We start from the raw sequence: 22,938 nt of genomic DNA, 5'->3' as shown, positions 1-22,938 counted from the left end.
TATTTTTAACCCAAAACAAACTTGTCACTGAAGTCATATCAATGTTACACCTTACAATTTTCAACAAGCATTCCTTCTGACTATGTCTCTTAAAGAAACATTCTCTTACTTCTACTTCATTTTCAGTATGAAATAGGAGAGTAGTGATGTGAAATCTGTATTTTCCATTGTACAAACATGGCTGTTTCAAACTTGAAGTTAAACTGTTTATAAACACCAGTCTGCATATAACTTATTTGAATATTTTGTATTCTAGCGGTATGTTTGGTGGAAAAAAAGCCTTGATGTTTGGACAAAAGACCACCCATTTCCTATAGACATAGACTATATGATCAGTGATACACTGGAACTGCTGAGACCAAAGATAAAGCTCTGCAATTCCCTGGAAGAAGCTATCAGACAGGTGCAAGACTTGGAACGAGAATTCTTAATAAAATTGGGTAAGTAAAAAGAGCAAGGGAAATGGGGCCTTTTTTACAGTTCTTGTATTAAAATTACCTTTTGTGTGATGTTAGGTAACTATTGTTACCACAATATGGTCTTTTTATTCTAATGATAAAAATAGTTTTGTAGCTTCTTTGCATTTTTCAGTTCACTATACAGATCACATAGGATCTGCATAACTAAAGGTTTGAGTGCTTAAAAAAATCAATGAGTTCTATTAATATATTAGAATTTGGAGAGGGCAGGAGCGTGTGTGTGTGTGTGTGTATTTTACTATATGCAGTAGTATGGCTCAATAAGGAAGCAAACCATGACTTTTATAGAAAAATTTAGGAAGCACAGTCCAGGACAAAAAGGAAGGAACATCTGTGAGCTGTTATTGCAGCTTCTTGGTTGGGCACTGGGGGAAACCTGTTTGGTCATTTTGGTAGATTGGTTGCTTACAACTCTGTGTTTCTTCCCCATTTCTGGGTTTAACTAGAGTTGCTGTGTCAAAGTAAGTGTTAGTGTGAGACTACAACAAGTACTTTGAACCTTATGCTTCCTTTAGAGTAATTTTGAATGGGTTTTATATTTTGGTAAAGACCAGAGGATGATTTCTCTTTCATGAATTAGAGCTTTGGTTGGATTGTTGAAGTTGGGGTATTTTGTTGTTCTTTTTTTCTTAAAACATATCTGTCCTCTAGGTTTTCTGCTAGCTTGTAATTTCTGTTAGGACTAGTCTCATGTATAAATCTTGCTTTGTTAAAAATCAAGAGAAAAAAGTTAAGCTTTGCAGAACAGCTCAGTTGTGTATCTAAAGCTAGTATCATCATATTAACTTTTAAACTTTTTGTATGTACCAGTTCTTACTAATTATTGGATACTACTGCACTTGTTTAATGGAGTTGTTTTCTAATCTTTCTTTTCTATTGGAAGACAGGCTTGGTCATGAAAAGCTTTTATATGTAAATTTTACACGCTGTAAGTGTTAATTACAGTCTTATGAACCTTTTGTCTAGTTAAACAAGTTCAATTTTTAAGAGTAATCCTTTAATCCAGTGGCATAAGTATGTATAATTGCCAGGTGAAATTTGCAGCTTCTGTTTCAGGAGTTTATATTTTTAGTATCCTCTTTCTTTAATTGACATGCCATAAAGTTACCTATGTGGCAACTGAAACCAAGAGAAAACATTTCTTATAGTTTGATCTAAATTACTGGCTTTTATGCTCTCAACTAACTGAGAAGAAATTTACCACTAGTTAGATAAGATGTAATATTCTTCTGAAAGACACTCAGCAATTCCTTCCTACAAGTAACTGTTCTCTGAATCACCACCACTACAGCAGTTGTTTGGTGTAGTCGAGGAGGAGATACGTGGTTGCTGAATGTGAGTAAGTGTTGGTGAACATTTTATTGTGTTTGTTTTGGCAGGAGAAAAGCCTGTCAACAGTACAGCCTTTAAAAAAGGGGTGGTGTCACGTGCCCTTACTAACTATGTTGCTTTTCTTTATAATGGTATTACTTCCTTGCCGTTAAGCACGTGTACAGAGCAGGATAGTTCCTAGTCCTCCTATTAGGACTGTTTGAAGGTGGTCTTGGGAAGGTTGTCATCTGCTTTTCTGATCTTATGACGACAGATATGACTGTATCTGAAGGAAATTAGGTCTTCTCATACTTTAGCAAAAGCTCTGGTAAAACTGCAGTGCTTGATCAATTTGTCCCCACTGTTCCTCAGCCTGTGGACAGTAACACTGAGAAGGTATTGTGCTGAACACTGTCATGAGCTCTTTATCAGTCTGAAGTGTGATTGTGGGCAGAACAGTGTGGTGGCTTGTTACCTGCAGACCTTCAGTCAGGGACTGACTGTTGGTTCCTGTGCTGCTCTGATGGGTTTTGTACCGGTGAGAATATACAAGAAACTCTTGTGTAATTACAGAACAGCACAAACTTTGAAGAGCACAGTGGTTATAACAGGGGGGAAAAAAAAGAATGCTTTGGTACCTCTGGAACATGACTGAGGAAGAGTTTGTGTGCTCACACAGAGCTGAAATCCTCAATAGCTACTATACAGCCATGTATCCTGTTTATTTCTGAGTGTCCAATTTAAGCATGGCTGTGAAGATTCAGCTCCTCCCAAAGCTCAGCTTAGTGATCTTAGACAACTTTTGGAAAGAGACCTGGCTCTGTGTGTATTGCAACTCTTAAAGGCATCTGGAGCAGAAGGGAAAACCCCAAAATGCTAAAAAAAAAAAAACCTGCTGTGCCCCAAACCACTTCCATATAGAGAATCTAGACTGAATAATGTACTACTTGTTTGCTGTCTGCTGTATGCAAAGAGCAAATGAGCATAGAACTGATGTACTCATTTGCTGTCCAGAAAGCTTTAAGAGAATGGCAGACCCAAGGTATGGTTGGTATAATGTCAAAATGTGAATGACAAACTGTGCTGACTCCCTAGGAGAATCTTTGAAAAACTTCTGGGTTAGATATCTTGAGTCGCAGGTGGCTGGCATCAACATTTCTTCCTGCTAGCTCAAACCAGGGTCCTCCTGGTCCTCTCTAGGATGCAAATTAATGGAAAAAAAATTTAAAAGGACATATGAAAACAGTTGTGTATGCTGGAAGTTTGTTCTCTTTCTGCGTTGGTTGATTTTTGTAACAGCTGTTCTCTAAAAACAGATCCTGATTTTTTTTTTTCCTGAATCACAACCATGTTCAATATATTCTCTGAAAACAATTCTGATTGAAATATGTATCTAAAACTAAATTGGACACTGAGGCACTGAAAGGAACTGAAACTTATTTTTCACTGCTCCGAGAATGGCATGGATAACAGCATTACATTGAAGGATATCTTACTGAAAGAAAGCAGAGGTTTAGGGAGCAGCGCTTGATACCTTAGCTTACAGAGTAAGCTAAAATGGCTTGAGGAGTAGAAGTGACAAGTAGGTCAGTAAGGAGAACTGCAGGATGAACTAAAACACAGTAAAAGGACTGTCAGCCTTCCTTGCAAATAGGATGAACACACTAGGTGATACTTTTGGAAGAGACTCTGATTTCCTAAAGATTTTATACAGGCACCTACATCCTCATGGGTTCAAGCGTAGCTTCAGAGCATTAGAAAAGTGTCAGAAATTTATTACAGGACAAAAAATGTGTTCGTTGACAGTAATGTGAAGTACTGAAACTAAGGCTGCAGAGGTGTCTGGGTTCTGCTGGTTTTGTACAGCAAATACAGTTGTACGTTTAGTTTGAGGATATCTTGAAGCAGTTTTGCACAGTGCAGCTTCTTGATCGCTGTTCTATGGGAGAATTGAAACATTTTCCATAACTGCCCTGCTAGAAAAGGAGGAAAATGTTACCCTTTATGAGTAAGATAGCTGTGTAGAAAATGTTTTGTTCAGAAGTTGAATGTTATGGAATTGGGTCATTTTAGTGTTCGGTACCAATGGACTTTTGGAGTGATCTTCCACATACATAACTTGTTTGTGTCTTAATGTTCTAATTCTCATTCTAGCTCCTTGTTCTAATTCTTTCTCTTTTTCTAAATTTCAGGAATTGTGAATGATAAAGATTCCAAAGATTCCCTTACAGAGGGAGAGAATTTGGAAGAGGATGAAGAGGAGGAGGAAGGTGGAGCAGAGACAGAAGAGCAATCTGGAAATGAAAGTGAAGTAAATGAGCCAGAAGAAGAGGTGAACTTATTTTTTTAGCTTGCCTGGCATAAAAAGAATAAGTAATAGTTTGATTACTCATTAGCTTCTGAAGCCCTTCGGTGTCACAGTTAGGTGAAACATGGGTATGCACACACAAGTCAGGGTATTTCCTTCCCAGTTCCATATATGCATGGAAAACTGAATACTGAGTGTCTGAGATTTATTCCAGAGCAATTATGGCAGAAACCTGAACTTCCCAACTTTGATCAGGGTATGTGCTGCATCTCAACAAAAAGAAACCTTCTGTTTTTTGGCATGAAAACACTTTCAGAGTTCTCTTCATCTGTTGTAGAAGTAAATGTATTGACTAGATGTCAAAGCAGTCATGGAGGAAAAAATAACAGGTGTTCTGAGTGTGCCTGTATAATATGGATAAATAAAAGACTTACGGAGCATAACAACCTTCCTTGTTTACTGTGCCAGTAATCATTTCAATCAAAAATGGTGGAGACTATAAAAACCAGACATGTACATAGAAATTCTAAGTTGTCACTATGACACAGCAAAGTTGACATGATAATGGTAGCGTTATGAGAAAATGAGTTCATCAAGGAAATAGGAAATGCTTTTTCTCCTTACGCTTGGCTTGGTTATTTTACTAGTAAGCTTTCTTTCAGTCTCTGCTTCACAGCTTTGAAGTTCCTAAAGTTTTTCTGGGTTTGTTCCTTTACTCACAAATTAATATTATTAGAATCACAAATGGTTGGAAGATGGGGAAAGGACCTCTGGAGATCTTGTCCAGCCTCCTTGCCCAAAGCAGGGTTGCCTACATCATGTTGCCTGAGGCAGTGTCCAGTTGGGTTTGTAAATTTTGAAAGATGGAGGCTCCACAACCTCTCTGAGCAATCTGTTCCAGTGTTTTAATGCCATTGCAGTAAAGAAGGCCTCTTTCTGAAGTTGAAATTTAATTTTTCAACTTGTGTCTGTTGCCTCAGAGGGGTCTGGCACTGGACAACCTTGAGAAGCCTGTCTCCTTTCAGGTATTTATACACATAGAGAAGATCTCCTGACCCTTCTGTTTCCCGGATTATATAAACCCATCTCTCTCTGCCTTTCCTTCTATGACTGGTGTTCTAGTCCCTTAATCATCTTCACAGCCTATTGCTGGACTTCACTCAGTGTGCCCATATCTGTCTTTTACTGGTAACCTAGAGCTGGGCACAGTACTCCACATGTGTCCTGCCGGGGCTGACCAGGCAGGAAGAACCACCTCTTCTGATCTATCAACAACACTTACTTAAATGCAGCCCAGAACATGGTCAGCTGTCTTTGCTGCAAAGGTGCTTTGCTGGTTCTTGGTCAGCTTGTCCACCTTATATCTCCCAAGCTTACCAAGCTGCTTTCCACATGGGCAGCCTCCAGCATGTAGTAGTGAATGGGCTTGTTGCTCATCAGGTGCTTTTCCCTTTGAACTTCATGAGTTCTTGTCAGGCCGTTCCTCCAGCTTGTTGAGTTTCCTCCAAGTAGCTGCAAAACCATGTAGTGTATCAGCCATTACTCCCAGTTTTCTGCTGTATGACTGTGGAAGTGTCAGATAAAGCCCACTGAGTTCAGACTGAAACACTAAACACAAAACTCTAAACAAATTCATTACCACTGAACTGTACAGGTTCAGATGGAAAAAGGGTAGGAAATGGTGCAGAAAATGTGTATGAGGAATCAGAGGCAAGTGATCTTTTTTTGTTTTAAAGTTACATTGTCCTCAAATTTTAAACATTGAATGTTTCAGGAGGGCTCTGACAACGAGGAAGAAGAAGGTGAAGAGGAAGAGGAGGAAAACACGGATTATCTTACAGACTCCAATAAGGAAAATGAAACAGATGAGGAGAATACAGTATGTCTTGTTACTTTAGATAAGTGAATTGACTTTTGCATGTCTTGTTTTCTTTACAGAATGCTTTTTGCCAATGTAACTTACCTAGGAAAAAATGGCAAGAATATCCTCCCTGCTGTTCTTTCAATAGCTTATTTTTGTATTTGCAAACTTTCATTGTTATCTTATGGAAAGATTCATGCCATCAACTTTACTACATGTTTTCACAGGACAGTTCACTTTCACTGGAAGCAATTGCATAAATGATGGTTTTGCAATTCCAGCAGTGTAGCAAAGTGATGTGGTACAACAAAGTAAGCTAGTTACCCTGCTCTGTATCTCAAAACTGAAAAGGAGGCAAACCAAGAAGTACAAGACTCCTAAAATACAGATTTGGGATTGGCAGATTAGCATCTGTAGCAAAGGAACCCATCTAGTTGAGCTTCAGTTGCAGTTGCATATTGATCATTGACGATCATTATAGAACAAGGTGTTGGGGTACTGACACCAGATACTTTTGTTATCACATTGTGCTTTCCAAATACTGAAGGTTAGGACTTATCTTGAAAAAAACATCTAATTTTATGGATGCAATAGAAAAAATAGTTAAATTAGGTGTGGTGTGGATAGAAACTTTTCTTTGGGTTTTTTGCCATGTCTCATGTATGCATGTGGACACATGCACTAGTATGTCAGAATATTGAGTGGCCAGCCTTCATAGTAATGGATGCAATAAAAGTCAGAGACTATTTCAGGAAAATAAACCAGGCTGAAAAGTGTTTTCTTCAACATTTTTAAGCTTTTGATTATGTATGACGTGGAAGCAGTAAGGCTCCCCCCCCCTTATTTCTAGACTGAATATTCATATTTCTGGATCTAGTGTAATAAAAGGGGTTTTTTTTTCCCCCATTGCAACAGGAAGTAATGATTAAAGGAGGAGGCCTTAAGCATGTCCCTTGTGCAGAAGATGAGGACTTCATCCAGGCATTGGATAAAATGATGCTGGAAAATCTTCAGGTATAAATATTTATGGTCTTACATTAATGTAACTTGCTTCACAGCTAACTGTATTTGATTTATTTAAAAAAGTAAAGCATTAATGCGTGGCTTACCATACTTAAAGGGGGTTTCCTCTGGTTGTGGCCTCTTCCCTTCCATCAACATGCTGGGATAAGTAGCTTTTAGTAAAATAGCTGTTAATTGTATTGTTTGCCCACTGAATATATGATATGCTGACAGATATTTTATTAAATATACTATGCAATGCTTCTGACTTCATCCTAGACTATCCAAGCAGAGTTTGATATTTTTTAAATGCAGCTGTAGATAAATTAACATAACCTACAAGTCCTGGGAGGGGTTTTTGTGTTGTATTTTTTTTCAGGCTCATCTGGTAAATATTTAAGTATTGTTTTGCAAGCCCTGCATGAAGAATACATTAATAACATGCCACCAATAAAAACCTTGAATGTGGAAAGTCCATTTTTAAGTGTGTTTAATCAAGTCTCTAGATTTCTTTCCGTAGAAGGTTAGGTTATCTAAAACCCCTTTGGAATTTGAAGTATTCTGTTTCTATAACTTCCTTCTCCTTAGAAGCAAGGAAATAAAAGGAAAATGTATAAAGCCTAGTACATTTATTTGTATATTACTGCCTCTTCTTGGAAGTTTAACAGCTTTTCTCAGTCATGACAGTGTGAGTGTTGCCAGACTAACCTTTTCAGCCAGCGATCATTTATAGAATTTACTTTTTTTCAATAGCAACGGAGTGGTGAATCTGTGAAAGTACATCAGTTGGATGTTGCTATTCCTCTGCATCTCAAAAGTCAGCTCAAGAAGGGTCCCCCACTTGGAAGTGGAGAAGGAGAGTCAGAATCTGGAGACACAATGCCATTTGTCATGTTAACACGAAAAGGCAACAAACAGCAGGTAAGAGTTCACGTAAGGTATAGGTATTGCTTAAATACATGTATAAAATCCTTTCAGTCTTCTGAAAGTCACACTCTGTGACTTTGCCACAGAGTTTTTTGTTTCTTCATCCTGTTACCAGATTAGGATTCAGGCATCAAAATTTTAATAAACAAAGAACACCGTGTGTAGTTTCTTGGTTGTTGATAGAAATCATGTGGGAAAACTCTGTGGTTAACTTATTCCCTTACTAATTCCATTTTGTGATCACCCCAATGAGACAGTGTAATTTAAACATAGCTGTTGAACACTTGAGCTTGGTGGACTGACACTGGAAGTTATAAAGAGTAGAAAAGAAAAGGATAAGGAATAATCTGGAATTTTCAAGATGCTACAGATTTTTCTGACAGCACAAAGGTACATGGCATGTCCTAAATTCCATTTCCTAAGTAACTGCCACTTGGTTCAATTTATTCAATTTAGAGGTGGGGGAAAAAAGTCATTATCTATGAAGGCTTTTTAGGAGACTTTCCCAGAATGCGCTGAGAGAATCCCTAGGAGAAACTTAAATGGAATTAATGTTGATCTAATGAATAAAGCCCTTGCTTCATACAGCCAGGGCCTACGTTTGTCTTGGCTCTTTTCTCCAGTGTATGTTTGAATTTTCCTAGGTCAGCAAATGTGTAGTATACAGATCAGTACATAACACATTCCATGTGCATTTCTCGTCATGGCTGAGGGCTTCTAAAGAAGCCTTTTCATTTCAGCTGTATGCTTTGGTGATGAAAATTAATGGCTTGACTTTATGTGGAAAGCAAAACCTAAGTGGTGTTTCATTCTATGTACCTGTACCTTTCAAGTGGTTGGATCCATGTCACTACTTTTGTTTTGGCTTTTGGTACCTGAATTGTGATAGCAGTGTAACGTATGAGGTTTCTAAACCTTTCGCTTTCTTCATGTGAAAGACGCTTCCAAAATCTGTGTAGAAGGTGTGAAGGTCTCTTCTCATAAAACAGTTCAGCTTGAGGGTGTGTGGTGTGCTCAGTGTGTACATTGAAAGTGCCAGTGACGATACCTATTTGAGTGGGCATATACATGCTTGCATTTAGTAACGGTGCCTGATTAATTAGTTAGTCTGTTTTCCTGGAACTTCGATGTTGAATACAGAGTTCTACAGAAGTTTTGAGTGGGGATTTTTAACTGCTGTCATTGGACTGAGCTGGGATTTAAGATAATTATTTTTTACGAAATGGTGTTTAGCTTTTTCAGGATAATTTTCTGAGAGTATCTGTAGTTACCAAGAACTTTAGGATCTTCATATTCTGTGTGAATTGAAAGTATGGCTGATATGTGACTTAAAAAGAAAGCAGGGCTTGTTCAGGAGTTTTTCCTGCTCCTCCCCCAGTATTTGGTTTTGGGAGTAGGCTCTTCCTGCCAAAACTCCTCTCAGTGTTTCTAGAAATGTAGAAAACAGTTGCTTTACAGAGTGCCTCAGTTCTTGAGTCAGTGAAAGGTTTCTTTGTCCATAGTTCTGTATTCAGGAAAAAAAATGTCTTGGTAGTCAGTTTTAATAGAAAAATAAGCAGGAAAGAAGAGGTGGAGTTGAAAAGAAAATAATTACTCCTCCTTATAGTGCTTTACTTGAAATCTGCATGAGCAGAGTGTGCACAGAGTGTTGAAGTGATGGATGCATAGTGTTACAGCTGTATACTTTCAGCTTTTTTTAAAATCAGTCAAAAGGGGTTCACACACAGCCTGGAAGGCTGTAAGTAACTTTTCATCCTCACAGTCACTTCAGTAAGTATCTTTACCTCACTACAATACCTACCTAATCACACGCTATGTTAGCAGTTGGTTTGGTCTCTGTCAACAGTGTGGCTGAAACTAGAAATCTTCCCTGTGAGCAAGTACTCAGAGATGAAAAAGGTATGTGCTGTGCTTCCTTCTGGAGGTTTATATTTGGTAGTTGAGGTCCTGTCACTACATATTCAGTTTATATGCCAGTCTTCATCCAGATCTTAGTGGAGCATTGGCAGCTAGTTTGAAGCAGCACAAGAACAACTTACTGCTATTTACTAGCAGCACACAGCCTGAATGAATAATTGTGGCAGGCTGATAGTAACAAGTGTGCCATATTTTACCCCCTTTTTTTTTCTTTTTTTGTCTCACTGATTTACAAACACAGGCAATAGTGAGGATATGGGATAGTTCAGTGTCTTGCAATAGATGGCTGGGTTTTTTCACTCCTAAAGAGTAGCAACAAGTTGTATGACAAAGCTTACAAAACTAGCAGTGCTAGAAATAAATGTGGTTATTGGCAAGTAGGCTATGACATCATGATTTATCCACAAGCCAGGAGAGAGCCAGAGGAAGTAAAGAAATATTGCCACCATAAAGGATCAGAGCTGCAATCTATCTATTTGTCCCAGAAGTTTTATGCCAGGTAGGTGTGAACTAAGGTGAGATTTAAATGGTGAAAAGAAAGTTCTGTAGTGTCAAGAAATTTGGTGAATACCCAAGACAAAAAATTCCTTTCACTTAAAGGATTTTTAGCAAGGTTCCACAAAAGAATGGTAATATCCATGTAATGGTCAATTCTGTCCCTGGATGTGAAGTTCTTTATCACAGATAAAGAATTTATACTATTATCTAGATATCTAGTATATCTAGATATCTACTACTATGTAGGTTATCTAGTAGTATTTGTACTACTAGAATTTGTACATCACTGTATCTCAGTGATGTTTTTATGAAAAATACAGTATTCTGAATGATCATTTTTTATCTTTCTTCAGTTTCCTATCTTTGAAGCGAGAGAGTGACTCAGTGATATTTTGTGGTTAATTATGAGTCTTTTATTTGTGTCTGCTTGTTTGTACCCTTTCAGGTTTCACTTTTCTACTTTAGGTATCCTGTCTGGAAACAATTTTCCAATCCCATTAAGCTGTTAAATCCATAGAACCGACGTAATGTGAAGGACATGTTAAGGTGGATAGGAGCATAATGGTTAAGCTAAGGAATAATTTTGATCATGAAATGCTGCTAATGGGTTGTTTGTGTAGGGCTCACTTCACAGTATCTGGAACATGCATAAGCTGCTGAGCAATAAGTAACTAAAGCTTTTGTTTTTTTCCTTTCCTGCACACCTTAATAACAAGCTTGTATTTATAATCAATATAACATGATCTTAACACCACTCCCCCAAAAAATAGTTCCCTAATTTATCTCATCTGAATAAACCTTCTAGTTGATGGGGTTTCACTGTACCCAGGTTTTTTTCAAGTCTTTGCAGGAGCCTGTCTCAACTCATTCAAACCCAGTTTATGTTCAGATGGTGCATCTGAGTATTTGGTGTCTTCTCACACTTGTCATTTACCTGTTAGTGGATCACTAGTACCTAATAGATACCTTGAGATTTTGTAGTAATCGTTGCATTAAATACTAACTGTACTTGGTGAGGATTTTGCTTTTACTACATATCTTCTCAGCAGGGGCTTTGATAGTGTAGCAGAAAAGATCAGTTAGATATTTGCCCCTGCTTCTGTTTCTGTAGAAATAGATGTCAGATGACAAGAACTTGCAGGATTCAGTGTAGTTCCTGGAATATTGGGAGTGATTATCCTTCAATGTGTTACCCTACTTAGAGCAAGGGAATATTTATTTGTAATGGATGTGTGGTCATTTTCTAAATATGTTCCCAAGCTTTAGCATTACCAGGCTTCTGAAAAGTGGTGTTTCAGTTGCAGATAAGATTAAGAATCACTTCTCTGTTTTGGAATAATTGTTTTTTTTAAAAAAAAAAAGGCAACTCTGTGGAAATAAATACTTAGATTTTCTGCAAATGGAGGAAAAAAGCATCTTCCCTATGCTTTTCTGAAAATCTCAGCTATGTCTTTTGGAGAGAGGGTGCTTCTGGAGGGGGAGTACCAATGTTACCTTTAATGTAGTGTATGGCAAATCAGGTAATGTGTTGAATGTTTAGTTTGGGTGTGGGGGAGGAGGAGGAGATTCAATTTGACGCCACAGTTGTCTCCAGACTAAGCAGTAGTAGTAATGTGGAGGTAGAATCATTCCTAAAAGCCAAAGTACCAGCTAGGGAGTGCTGGGGATATCTGAAATGCTTGGAACTTGAGAGTTCTTCTCTGCTATCACAAGGGATAGTAATACAAATTCTGCTCAGAGGCTTCACCTCTTTGGAAAGTAGAGGGAGGGAGATGCAGCTTTCGGAGCTGGCTGTGGCTGGCTTTGAAAGACCAGTGTAATTCACTGTGAGGGTATTGGAAATAGCACATAGCCATGTGTTCTTGGTGAAAGTTAATCAATTTTGTTCCTATCAGTACCATGTGTATCTTGCCCTAGCAGTGCATCAGCCTGTTTTCTATGTTCTCTGTGTCCTTGGGTCTGAATATCTGGCATTTTCTCAGGCTTTCTCAGGTAACAGTTTAACACAAACCCAACAAACACCACGCTTTCCAGTAGAAGCTTCTGTAGAAACTATCTCATCACAACAGCCTAGAAATAACCATAACCCTTCTGTATTTTGGATTGTGTTGAGTTGGCTTCTTATCTTCAGTGATGAGCACTTAAATTTATTTTCATTTCCAGTTTAAGATCCTAAATGTACCGATGTCTTCCCAACTTGCGGCAAACCATTGGAACCAACAGCAAGCTGAACAGGAGGAGAGAATGAGGATGAAAAAGCTCACGTTGGATATCAATGAACGGCAAGAACAAGAGGACTACCAGGGTAAGAAAAGCACCCAAGTATTTCACTTCTACTTTCAGAAGAACTTTTGTAGATCTAGGGAAAATATTACTTGTGATAATTAGCACTTGGAGTTCTGAATATTACTTTGTGGAAAAGCTGGGTTTTAGATTCAGTAATTAATTATTTACTCCCTGGACTCTGTGCTTGAAGTTTGCATAGCTTTTCCATGAAAGGGAGTTTTCAAGTGGGCCTCATAAATGGAAATACTGAGATTTCTTTTTGGAAAAGAGGAAGAACTGAGATTGTTTCCTTAAAAACAAGGCAACACAAAATTAATCTGATGCCTGTGGCATTGTCTTCCATTACTTCAAGACAATTGAGTTGGATTCAATAGGTGTCCATTCTGTGCAACTTAAACTCTGGGTTTTTTTAGATATAAGTGAAGGTATTTAGAATCTTCATCAGTTTTACTAAGACCTTGGCAAGAGGTAACCTTCACCTGAGAAATAAAAACTGTCACTTCAGTTTCATATGCTACAGGTTCTAGGAGTGCTACAAATCTGAACATGAGAATGCATTGACAGAATGAAGGTTTCATGCAAATTATTTGTCTTCAGAACAGTAGATCACAGAATTGTAGGGGTTGGAAGGGACCTCAAGAGTTCATTGAGTCCAATCCCCCGAATTTAAGTAAGAAAACTTGGAACCTGAAAAGATTGAAGGAAACAGCTAATACAACAGATCATATAGCCCCTAAACTGCTGCGCTTGATGTGTTTTGTTGTTGGGTTGTTGGTTGGGGGGGGGGGGTTCAGGCTCATCTTTCCGTAGCTTACTCAGTAAACAAAGCCAGACTAATAAAAGTGGTGGTATTCAGTTCTTACCTTAGTATTTCCATTTAACATCTCCAAAAGTTCTTGCTGTGTCATTTTGTAAAGATGTTGCAGTCTGGTGGTAATCACAGTAATAAGCAGTTAGCAGGAAATCTCATTTAAGGTATTTAGTGAAAGGTCATTGTTCATCAGGAAATGGGAAATTTAAATTAAAGCAGCTCTAACTCTGAAACCACTATGGAATCTAACACTTCTTTCACAACTTTTTTAGTACAAGAATTAAACTTGTAATTGTAAAAAGGAGTATTTTTCCAGAGTTTGTGTCTGCAGAGCTCTGAAATGGTAACACAGTATATTTTCAGTATTAGACACGTCATCAGCTTAAAAATTTCTTTTCCAATACACTCCTCTCTTAGAAAGCCCACTCATGAAAAGGCAGACAGTAACAGTAGATTCTAGTATTAGATATTTAAGTGCTTTTCCCAGCTTCTTTGTGGGTTTTTCCTCATTATTGGTATTGCTAATATTTTTGCTGCTTGGGGCATTTGGATTTTTATGCCTTGTCATACAACACTGTGGGTATCTCTGAAATCAGCTGCTTAAATATAGGATTTTATTGTAAGATGTTGTGCTTATCCAAAAAAGGATCACAGTGGTTTTGGCCAAGAGGAATGAATCAGACAACTGATACCAATCAGTAAACAGGCAAATATTTTTTATTTTCTCATAGCTTTTCTGGGTACTGTATAGAAAGCATTGATGCAGGAAGAAAATCAGCACAGAAGAAACAAGTTTTTCCATAACTGACATCCGTTTTTGAAGAGAGCTGTCAGTTCTTTTTATTCACCTGGTTAATACAGTAAAACCAAACAAAAAAAGAGGACCTTTTAATCAGATTAAATTAAACAGGCCAAATTACATTCTTCTTTGGAACTCTCTTTTATTTAGATTTTGTGCAGTTGATTTGTTACTTTGGAAGAGTCAGCTTGCCCATAACAAGTCAGTATGTACCTGTTGAAAGAAAGAGTTGGTTTTGAATTTCTTTTTGAAGCTTTGAAGTTACCAAGGGAGGAAGAAGTCTCAATTTCTGAAAGACTGCCTCAGGGTTGTCCTAAGACTTGCACGTACACTTGCTTTTTTCATCTGCACAAGGTAGCTAACAGATGAAAATTCACAAGTGTACTTCAAAGCAGTATCAGCTAACTGTTTAATTCTTCAGCAATATTTATTAGTATTTCAAACACTTTTAATTTAGAGAAATACTAGGAACTGGGTGACTCTCTAAACTAGACTTGCACTCTTCTGTCTAGAATATTCTTTTCCTCCACTAAAACCAAGGATGGGTGACATGCCTAGCTAGTAAACTGTTCTCTGTGGCCACTTCTTCCTTCTGTTATCTTCTCAATTACTCAACTTCTCAGTTACTGACTTTTTACAAACCTTGATATTTTCTTTCACCTGCAGTGTGGAAAACCCAGGCATGCACACACTTGATGGTTCATTGCTTGCGTCTTGCACCTTGCTGGCAGTGTACCATCATCTCCTCTCATTGTGTTCCTGGGTCTCCTCATTGCCAGCAGAGATCTCTCCCACAACACAGAATTGTTTTGAAGGGTGTTAGTTCATCATATTTACAAAAACAGGCTGTCAGTGTGTTGAATTACTTGCTTTGCCTTTCCCAGGTGTCAATAGGGCAGTATACAGGTCATGAACACATGGTTTGTAACTGTTGACACCAGTATTGTATATTCAGTCATTCATAGTGTCCCAGTTTCTCACAGATCAGGTGGGTAACTTACACACATTTTATAAATGGCAAGAGACTCTTGTTAGTCTCCAGCTTTGCCCTGTGCGAGTCATTGGGAGAGTCGTGTTTGGCTCCAGCAGGTGATGCGTATGTGTCTCCGGTGAGATTACCAGAGATTAGAGAACCAGACAGAGCAGACTTTCAAACATAATCTGTTTAAAAGCTTATTCCACTTTTCCCCTTCATTTATACCATCTGTCTGTTTAAGAAATGCAGATTCCTGCACAGGTGGACTGTCAGAAGTACTTTCCATTACATGCACTAACATACGGGCAGAGCTTGCACAGAGGTTCCTGTTAGGTATTCATAGTTCTGTTGAGTACTTAAAGCCTGGTAGAGCTATTTTTATCATTAAATAATGACATTTTAGAAATTAACACAATACTTACCTACCTTAAATTGCCCAAAAGTTAGATGTCCAGGGCTAAACTGGGTAGCGTAGCCTTCTTTCAGCATCCACCTATTTTTTTTCACTGATTATGAGGGGAAAACTCCATCCATGGGACAGCTGGTGTCATGTAGGTCAGCTGAGTCACCCTCTCCAGGTGCCTGTCTTCTCTGTAAAGGATCCTATTATGGCTAGCTTAGACTTAAATACCTTGCTTCTCAATGCCTAATTTTAGGACAGGTTTCTTGCTGAGTCTTTAATTGGCAGCAACATTGTCCAGTCGTTTCTATTTCGGGGGAGTTTAATGTTGTGGCTCCTCATACTGCTGTGAACCTTTGTCCCTGGCCATTGTAAAGGAAGTGGTGGTTGATATGGTTAGAAAGAAAGGGGCACAGCCCTGTTCTTAAGCACTTGTGATGAAAACCATTGCTGGCACTTCCTTCTCTGAGAACATCTGGAATTGCAAGTTCACATTATGGGATAGCTTCAATTTGTCAAACCTGTCTATGCCATTTTGGAAACTTTTTAAAAATGAGCTGTTGTGGAAATAACATGAGGAGTGTTAAACCTGAAGTATAGCAAAGTATCTAAGGTGTCTTTTTGTATTGCAGGGCAGTGAAATGTGTAAATTTCTCTTTAAAAAGATGCATAGGATATTGATTTAACTTTCTTCTGTATAACATTGCAGAAATGTTGCAGTCTCTGGCACAGCGTCCAGCTCCAGCAAATACTAATCGTGAACGTCGGCCTCGTTACCAGCATCCTAAGGGAGCACCTAATGCAGATCTAATCTTTAAAACTGGTGGGAGGTAGGACAATCTTCTTTTAAATGTGGTAATTCTGGTTCTAGGCAAGTAATTACCTTGGTAATTGAAACAGATAATGATCTGTGTAGTGCAAATGTATTTGTTACTGTTTCCATTCTAAAGCATTCTGTTAAAATGCTGAGCAGGGTTTTGTGCTGCTAACACCAGGTCTGTAAATACGCCCTTGACAGAGGTTTGTAAGCCAGGGCATGGCTTCTCAGTTGTGAAATGGCCGGTGGAATCTGAGCCTCTTCCTATAGGGGAAAAGATGCAAGCTTGGTTTCTCTGAGACAGAGGGGAGAGGATGTGTTTGAGCATCTGGAGAAACTCCCCTTGTGCTTTCTCAGTTTGGTGACTTTGAGAGCTATACCTCTGTATTTGAAGCCCTGAATGGAAAGTAAAGGTCCTAAGGCAGAGAGGAGAACCTTTGATTTATGGTGTACAGGAGCATACATAAACCAGTATTAACATGAAAAAAAGCCATTTTGGATTGCCTAATAGTCATGCTACAGTTTTAATACATCTCAGTGTGTCTTCTCTCACTCAGACTGAGCTTCAGAACAAACCATTGAGTTAACCCTCCAGCACAAATTTGAATAGACAGTTTCAGGTGAAATGCAATCTGCTTTCATGTTTCTCTTTTCTTTGCAAGTTAATTTGGGAGGTGGATAGATGGGAGCAGCAAGTGGAAAGGGAGAGTTCACCTACCAATGGGTCTGTCTTTGGAAGCTAGAAGTAAATTAATGTTGTGTATTAACCCTGTGTTACAGTAATATTGCCAACTTTTTGGGTTCGTTCTTATAGGCATTTTACAACTTTGTGATAGTCACTCCACCAAGACTCTGTACAGAGTACCAAAAAAAAAACCCTCTTTTTTTGAAAACAGAATGCTTTTTAAAATAAATATTAAAAAAATATAACCAGGTGAGTCACAATGAGCGGTGCTATCCATTTAGCTTTTTATCCCTGGCCTCATAACTGTCATAGAAATAGAAACTCTTCAGTTACACTGAATTGCTGCAGTCCTTGCACGTGGCTCATAACTACACAGTCGTCTTTTGGTCATCTCTCCCCACTGCAGTTATTCTGTGAACACAACAGGCACACCAGTAGCTGGGATATTTGCAGTTTGGGTTGGTTTGGGGTTTTTTTCTCATAAGAGTTCTTGTGAAAGCTTTTTATTTTCAAATGTTCTGGGGAAAACATAATTTAGGACTTTGCTGTAAACTAGGTCAGACATTGTCCAGCCAACAGTTTAAGTGGTGTTTGCCTGTTCAAATAACTGTGCCGTGAATTTGCAATTCTGATGTAGTTTTGTATTATGTAATTTACCCTTTGTTCCTTTTTAATCTGTAAGCTCCTTAGAGCAGGGACCAGGAAGTTTGGTTTAGCAGGCATATTTTGCTTGTGGTCTGGTGCAGTGCTCAGGCTTGCAGTCATGCATCATTTGTGAGGGAGTGCATGTAGTAAGGGAATGTTAATTTTCTTAACTCCAGCTGAAAGATATTTAAGCAGAGATGTATTTATTGGAAGCCATGGGTCCACCAATAGTTACTTGTGGTCTAGGTTCTGTTGCCTGTGTTTTTCAGGCTTCTGATTTAGAAGACAATCTTGAATATATCCTATGACTCTGAAGGGTGAAGTGTAGTCTGCCTGCCCAGACTAACCTCATGTTTTAGTTAAGAAGATTCTCCATAACTCACAGGAACAGTCAATTCTAAAATGCTGGAAATCAAGCAGAGGGGACAGGAGGCCAGCTTGGCTAAACAGGGACCTCCTTCTAAAGCTTAGGTGTAAAAGGAAAGTGTACAGCCTTTGGAAGCAAGGTCAGGCAGTGTGGGAGGATTACATGGATGCTCTTCACCTTTGTAGGGAGAAAATTCGTGTAGGCAAAGCTCAGTTAGAGCTGTGGCTGCTCAATACTGTGGCAGGCAATAAAAAGGGGTTTTTCAAATACATTAACAACAAGAGGAAGACCAGAGAGAATCATAGAATGGTCTGGGTGGAAGGGACCCCAAGGATCACAGTGTTCCAACCCCCCCTGCCATAGGCAGGGCCACCAACCTCCAGGCCTGGATCAAGGCTGCCCAGGGCCCCATCCAACCTGACCTTGAACTTTGGTCTGTTAATTGATGAGAAGGGTCACCTTGCTAACAGGGATATAGACAAAGCAGAGAGGTTTAAAGCCATCTTTGGCTCTGTTTTCAACACAGTCAGTGGGCACTGGGACTCCTCATGTTGGAGGACTGTGACTGTAGTAGTGATAAGCTCCTAGTGAACCCTGAATTTACAGGCAATTTGCTGCTCCATCTGGATCCATAGAAGTCCATGGGTCCCAGGCTATGTAGGGAGCTGGTTGATGTTATTGCAAGACTTCTCTCAATTACTTTTCAACAGTTTTGGGAATCTGGAGAGGTCCTAGTTGACTGGAAACTGGCTAATGTCCCAATTTTCAAGAAGAATAAGGAAGACGACCCTTAATTTCAGTAAGGCTTTTGATACTGTCTTACAGTATCTTCCTGGATAAAATGTCTACTATAGAACTGGACAAAGCCATAAGTTGCATACCTTAAAGAATTTCCTGAAGTTAGGGATAATCCAAGCAAGGAAATCTTCTGGATGATTCCACTGTAATGTACAGTCTGAGGTTGGGATGAGGACTTCCTTGCATTTCAAGTAGTGTTAGGAAAAACTGATTTGGTGTTTAACACCCCAGGAGTCAATGTCCTGAGCTTCATGCTTCAAACATCTTTTAGAAAGTTCAATAAAGATCTTTGATTCAAAAATCAGTGACAGCAGCACTGGGTTCTCCTGTATGTTTCTGGCTTGAATAACTGGATCCCACCTTGTAGTCAGACCAAATCCAGCTGCAACAGCAGGGCTGGCTGACCTCCAGAGGGCCCATGGACCTTAATTTTTGCCCTGTGGTTTCTGTTAGCAGGGTGCAAAACCAAAATCATAGAATCACAGGGGTTGGAAGGGACCTCGAGAGATCATCGGGTCCAACCCCCCTGCCAAAGCAGCTCCCCAGCTCATATTGCACAGGGAGGCGTCCAGATGGGTCTTGAATATCTCCAGAGAAGGAGACTCCACACCCCCCTGGGCAGCCTGTCCCAGGGCTCTGTCACCCTCACTGGGTAAAAGTTCTTCCCCATGTTGGTGTGGAACTTGCTGTGCTCCAACTTGCAGCCATTGCCCCTTGTCCTGTCCCCGCCGACCACTGAAAAGGGGCTGTCCATTTCCCCCTGCACCCCATACTTAAGATATTTATAAACATTAATAAGGTCCCCCCTCAGTCGTCTTTTCTCCAGGCTGAACAGTCCCAGCTCACTCAGCCTTTCCTCATAGGGGAGATGCTCCAGGTCCTTAGTCATCTTCGTAACCTCCTCTGGACTCTCTCCAGGGGATCCCTGTCTTTTTTATACCAGGGATCCCAGAACTGGACACAATACTCCAGGTGGGGCCTGACCAGGGCAGAGTAGAGGGGGAGGATCACCTCCTTTGCCACACTCCTCCTGATGCACCCCAGGATCCCATTGGCTCTCTTGACCCAAACGGAAGAACAAACCAGTGGCTGTGGCTGTACAGTGTGCCCCCCTTAAAAAATGAGTGAAACCTTTAGCACTGTTTACTTTGTGTTCTATGTTCATGTCCTCTTTCTGCATTGAATCGAAGCAGTGAGATTTACTGGCTTTGTCAAATTTCTTCTTATTTAGCGTGCAGGAATCACCAGATCAAAAGCAGAAGTTTGTTGCTGTTGATTTGTAATTGCCTCCTCGTATTGCCTCAGGTTTTAAGAGCTGCTAATCCTGTGAGGAGGAGATTCTTTTGGGAAGTCGTACATTTAAGACCAGCCAACCTTAAAGATAACTTACTGGTACTCTGTTAAAGGCAATATTCCCTGCTTTGCTTCTGCAAAAATGGGAAGGCAACAATTTCCTCTCTTGCCTCTGGTTCTGTAGCATTTGTGTATTAAAAGAGGACTTTGGTTATCAAGCTGTCAGACTGATACCTTCAGGAAACAGAACTGTTGCAAAGCAAACTTTCTGGGTGATTATGATGAAAATACTTATAGAGTTCTGGAGAACAGCCTCTCACTTGAAAAAAAATGTGGTTTTCTGTTGTTTACTGAGGATTGAGCTCCATTAAATGGCTTATGAAGTGAAACATAAATAACCATGGTTTATGACATCTATTTAAAAACATTGATTACCAAGATAGAAAAAGAATTGTGGTGAGAAAAAGGACTATGGAGAAGTTGGCCTTAACAAGGAGGTTTTGTACTTGCTAAACCTCTCTTTCCTAAAAGCAATAACTTCAAAACTCACTGCTGTTTTGAAAATACAGTAAAGAAAGAGGACCTGTGTCAAGAGACCCATTGAAATGTCAATGTAAGCTGATGAGCTAAATAATGTTCCACTTAATTGGTAATTTCAGGTTTCCCATTTGCATCTGACTCTTTCTTCTCTTCAACCCATTTACGAATGAAAAATGAAGCATAAAGGCAGTAACAGAATGCTCAGATTTTATTAGTGCAATATTCTCCTAATGGAGTATTTCATTAATGCTGAAAAAATCAGAGTACAGATAATAAGGAAAAATGTGAATTGAACATGATTTCTTGTCTCTGCTACCAGACAAACACCCTTCATACCTCACTGCTGTGTAGCTGGTGCATGGACCAGTATTATATCTTGAGGCTGGGACTGCATTTCTTAGTGACTTATTCTGGGAACCCCAGGCAGCCTAAATCCAGGTTCTGTCAGGCTCAGTGGAGATGATTGTCACGGGCTGTCACCGTCTCAGGGGTTGGTGTGGCACGGTCTCGAACTGACAGATCCATCCCTTGGTACATCCTGCTGCTTTTGAAACCTTTAGTTACCACTTTCAATGATCTCTTGTATTCTTTTTAACAAAAATAGGCCGTTGCTTCAGCAGTGATATCTTGTTCTTGCTTCAGAGACTTTTATGATGAAACAGCTCCCATCTTCACATCTGAGATCATTATATACTAAAAAAATTCAGTGCTCTATTTAATTGTGTGCTGTCTCAGCTCACCTTACTCTTTGCCATATTTTTCACCATTATTCTAAGCTTCTCTTTTCTTAGCTGTCACTCTTGATCCTGTACCACATCCTTTTCCTGAGTGCATACACATGCTGGTGGAGCCATTCGTGCTCAGCAGAGAAATCCCAACCTCCCTTTTAGCTGTTTTATGGGAGGAAAGTCCTGGGTAGGAGCTTGAAGGAGGGGTTTCCTGCAGCCTTTTTTGGTGGACTCCACTGGAATTGAGCAGAAACAAAATAAGAAAAGTGAGGTTCTCAGGGTTTTATCTTCACAACGTGGTATTTGTTGAGCTCTGCAAATGTGGGTATGAGTCTAATCTGTGTAGCAAAGGTGAAGAGACCTGAGCACAACTATCAGAGGGAAAGGAAGGCAAGATTTTATTTATTAGCATACTTACTTTTACTCTTTGTATAAAAAACAGTTGTTTCAATATTAGTAGTAATAAGAAACTCCTGAGGTTTTGTGGTCCTCTGGAAACTAAGTACCAATCCTCAAAATGCCTTCCTGAGAGTGGCCTGATTTTATCTGAGTATTTTGTTGAACAAATGAGAATATAAAATAACTTGCACAGTTTAAGACACTGTTACTTAGGTGAGCTCAGCCTTTGTAGGGTATTTCAATCTCTGATGCTTACAGCTGATAATTCAGGTTTCTTAGGAAATGGCTGGACTCCTGCAGTATTTCCAGAAACACACAGTCTGAAATACAATTTTTCCAGAGAATATATTCTTACACAGCTGAATTGGTGAGAGCAATTCAGAATGCAGTGCTGCATTATTGCAATGCAAAACTGCTACTTAACGTTCTGCAGAATGTAGTTGCCAGTTTTTGCTGTCAAACTCGCTCACAGCAGCAGTAGTAACACCTTTAGAATGAGTCTAAACACCTTCATGTTTGCTGAAATGTCTCTCCAGCCCACGTTAGGTGCTGTGTCCCTGTAATCCCTGTTACTGTGTTCCTGCTGTGGAATCCAGTCACCTCATGGCCTGATAGGTGAACACACACTCCCTCGTGGAAGATGAGTGTTGTCCAAGTCTGTAGATCTAAGAGACAGGAAAGAAGCTGACTGTTGCACAACAGGCACTCGAATTTATTTCCCAGGGCTTAAATTAGTGGTCTCCAGGGTTTTTTTCTTCTCTTGCCAGTGTAGAAGCACATGTACATACTGTTTATTCTCCAAGGTCAGCTTATGGGCAGAGAGCTGAAAGTAGAGATCAGTGTCCGTAAGTCATCTCCCTGTCCGTGCAGGCACCAGGTCAGAGCAGGAGCCTGAACTTTAGAGCTGTTTCCTAGTGAAGAACTGCCCTCCCTTAGATCTCCTGCTTTTCCTGCCAGAAAATGCATTTGGCAGGAATGAAGCAGGTAAAGAAAACAGCTGTTCATGGGAGAGCATTAAATTTAAAACAGAAAAGATAAATTTCAGGTGTTTGTGGTGCTTCTGTTTCATGTTCCTGGCTTTGGTTAGTGTG

General features: G+C 39.5%; 1 protein-coding gene across 3 annotated transcripts in view; it reads left to right on the top strand.

Moving 5' to 3' along the window:
- The window catches only part of UPF2 (UPF2 regulator of nonsense mediated mRNA decay), a gene marked incomplete at its 3' end in the record, with an annotated part of 65,945 nt that overhangs the window by 39,665 nt on the left and 3,342 nt on the right, over positions 1–22,938 (top strand). For 2 of the 3 annotated variants that reach the window (XM_084279547.1, XM_084279546.1), the window contains 7 exons: positions 257–440; positions 3,983–4,122; positions 5,873–5,977; positions 6,875–6,973; positions 7,715–7,882; positions 12,467–12,608; positions 16,285–16,405. In XM_084279547.1, the coding sequence (XP_084135673.1) occupies positions 257–440; positions 3,983–4,122; positions 5,873–5,977; positions 6,875–6,973; positions 7,715–7,882; positions 12,467–12,608; positions 16,285–16,405 (959 nt within the window). Of the gene's footprint in view, positions 1–256; positions 441–3,982; positions 4,123–5,872; positions 5,978–6,874; positions 6,974–7,714; positions 7,883–12,466; positions 12,609–16,284; positions 16,410–22,938 lie in introns of those variants that run through there. The other variant, XM_084279548.1, reaches the window with a different exon arrangement.

This window comes from Gallinula chloropus, assembly GCF_964237585.1.
Source record: "Gallinula chloropus genome assembly, chromosome: 1".
NCBI classification, from domain to species: Eukaryota; Metazoa; Chordata; class Aves; order Gruiformes; family Rallidae; genus Gallinula; species Gallinula chloropus.
The sequence above is the reverse complement of the archived record's forward strand: the minus strand, read 5'-3'. Positions and strand labels throughout refer to the sequence as shown.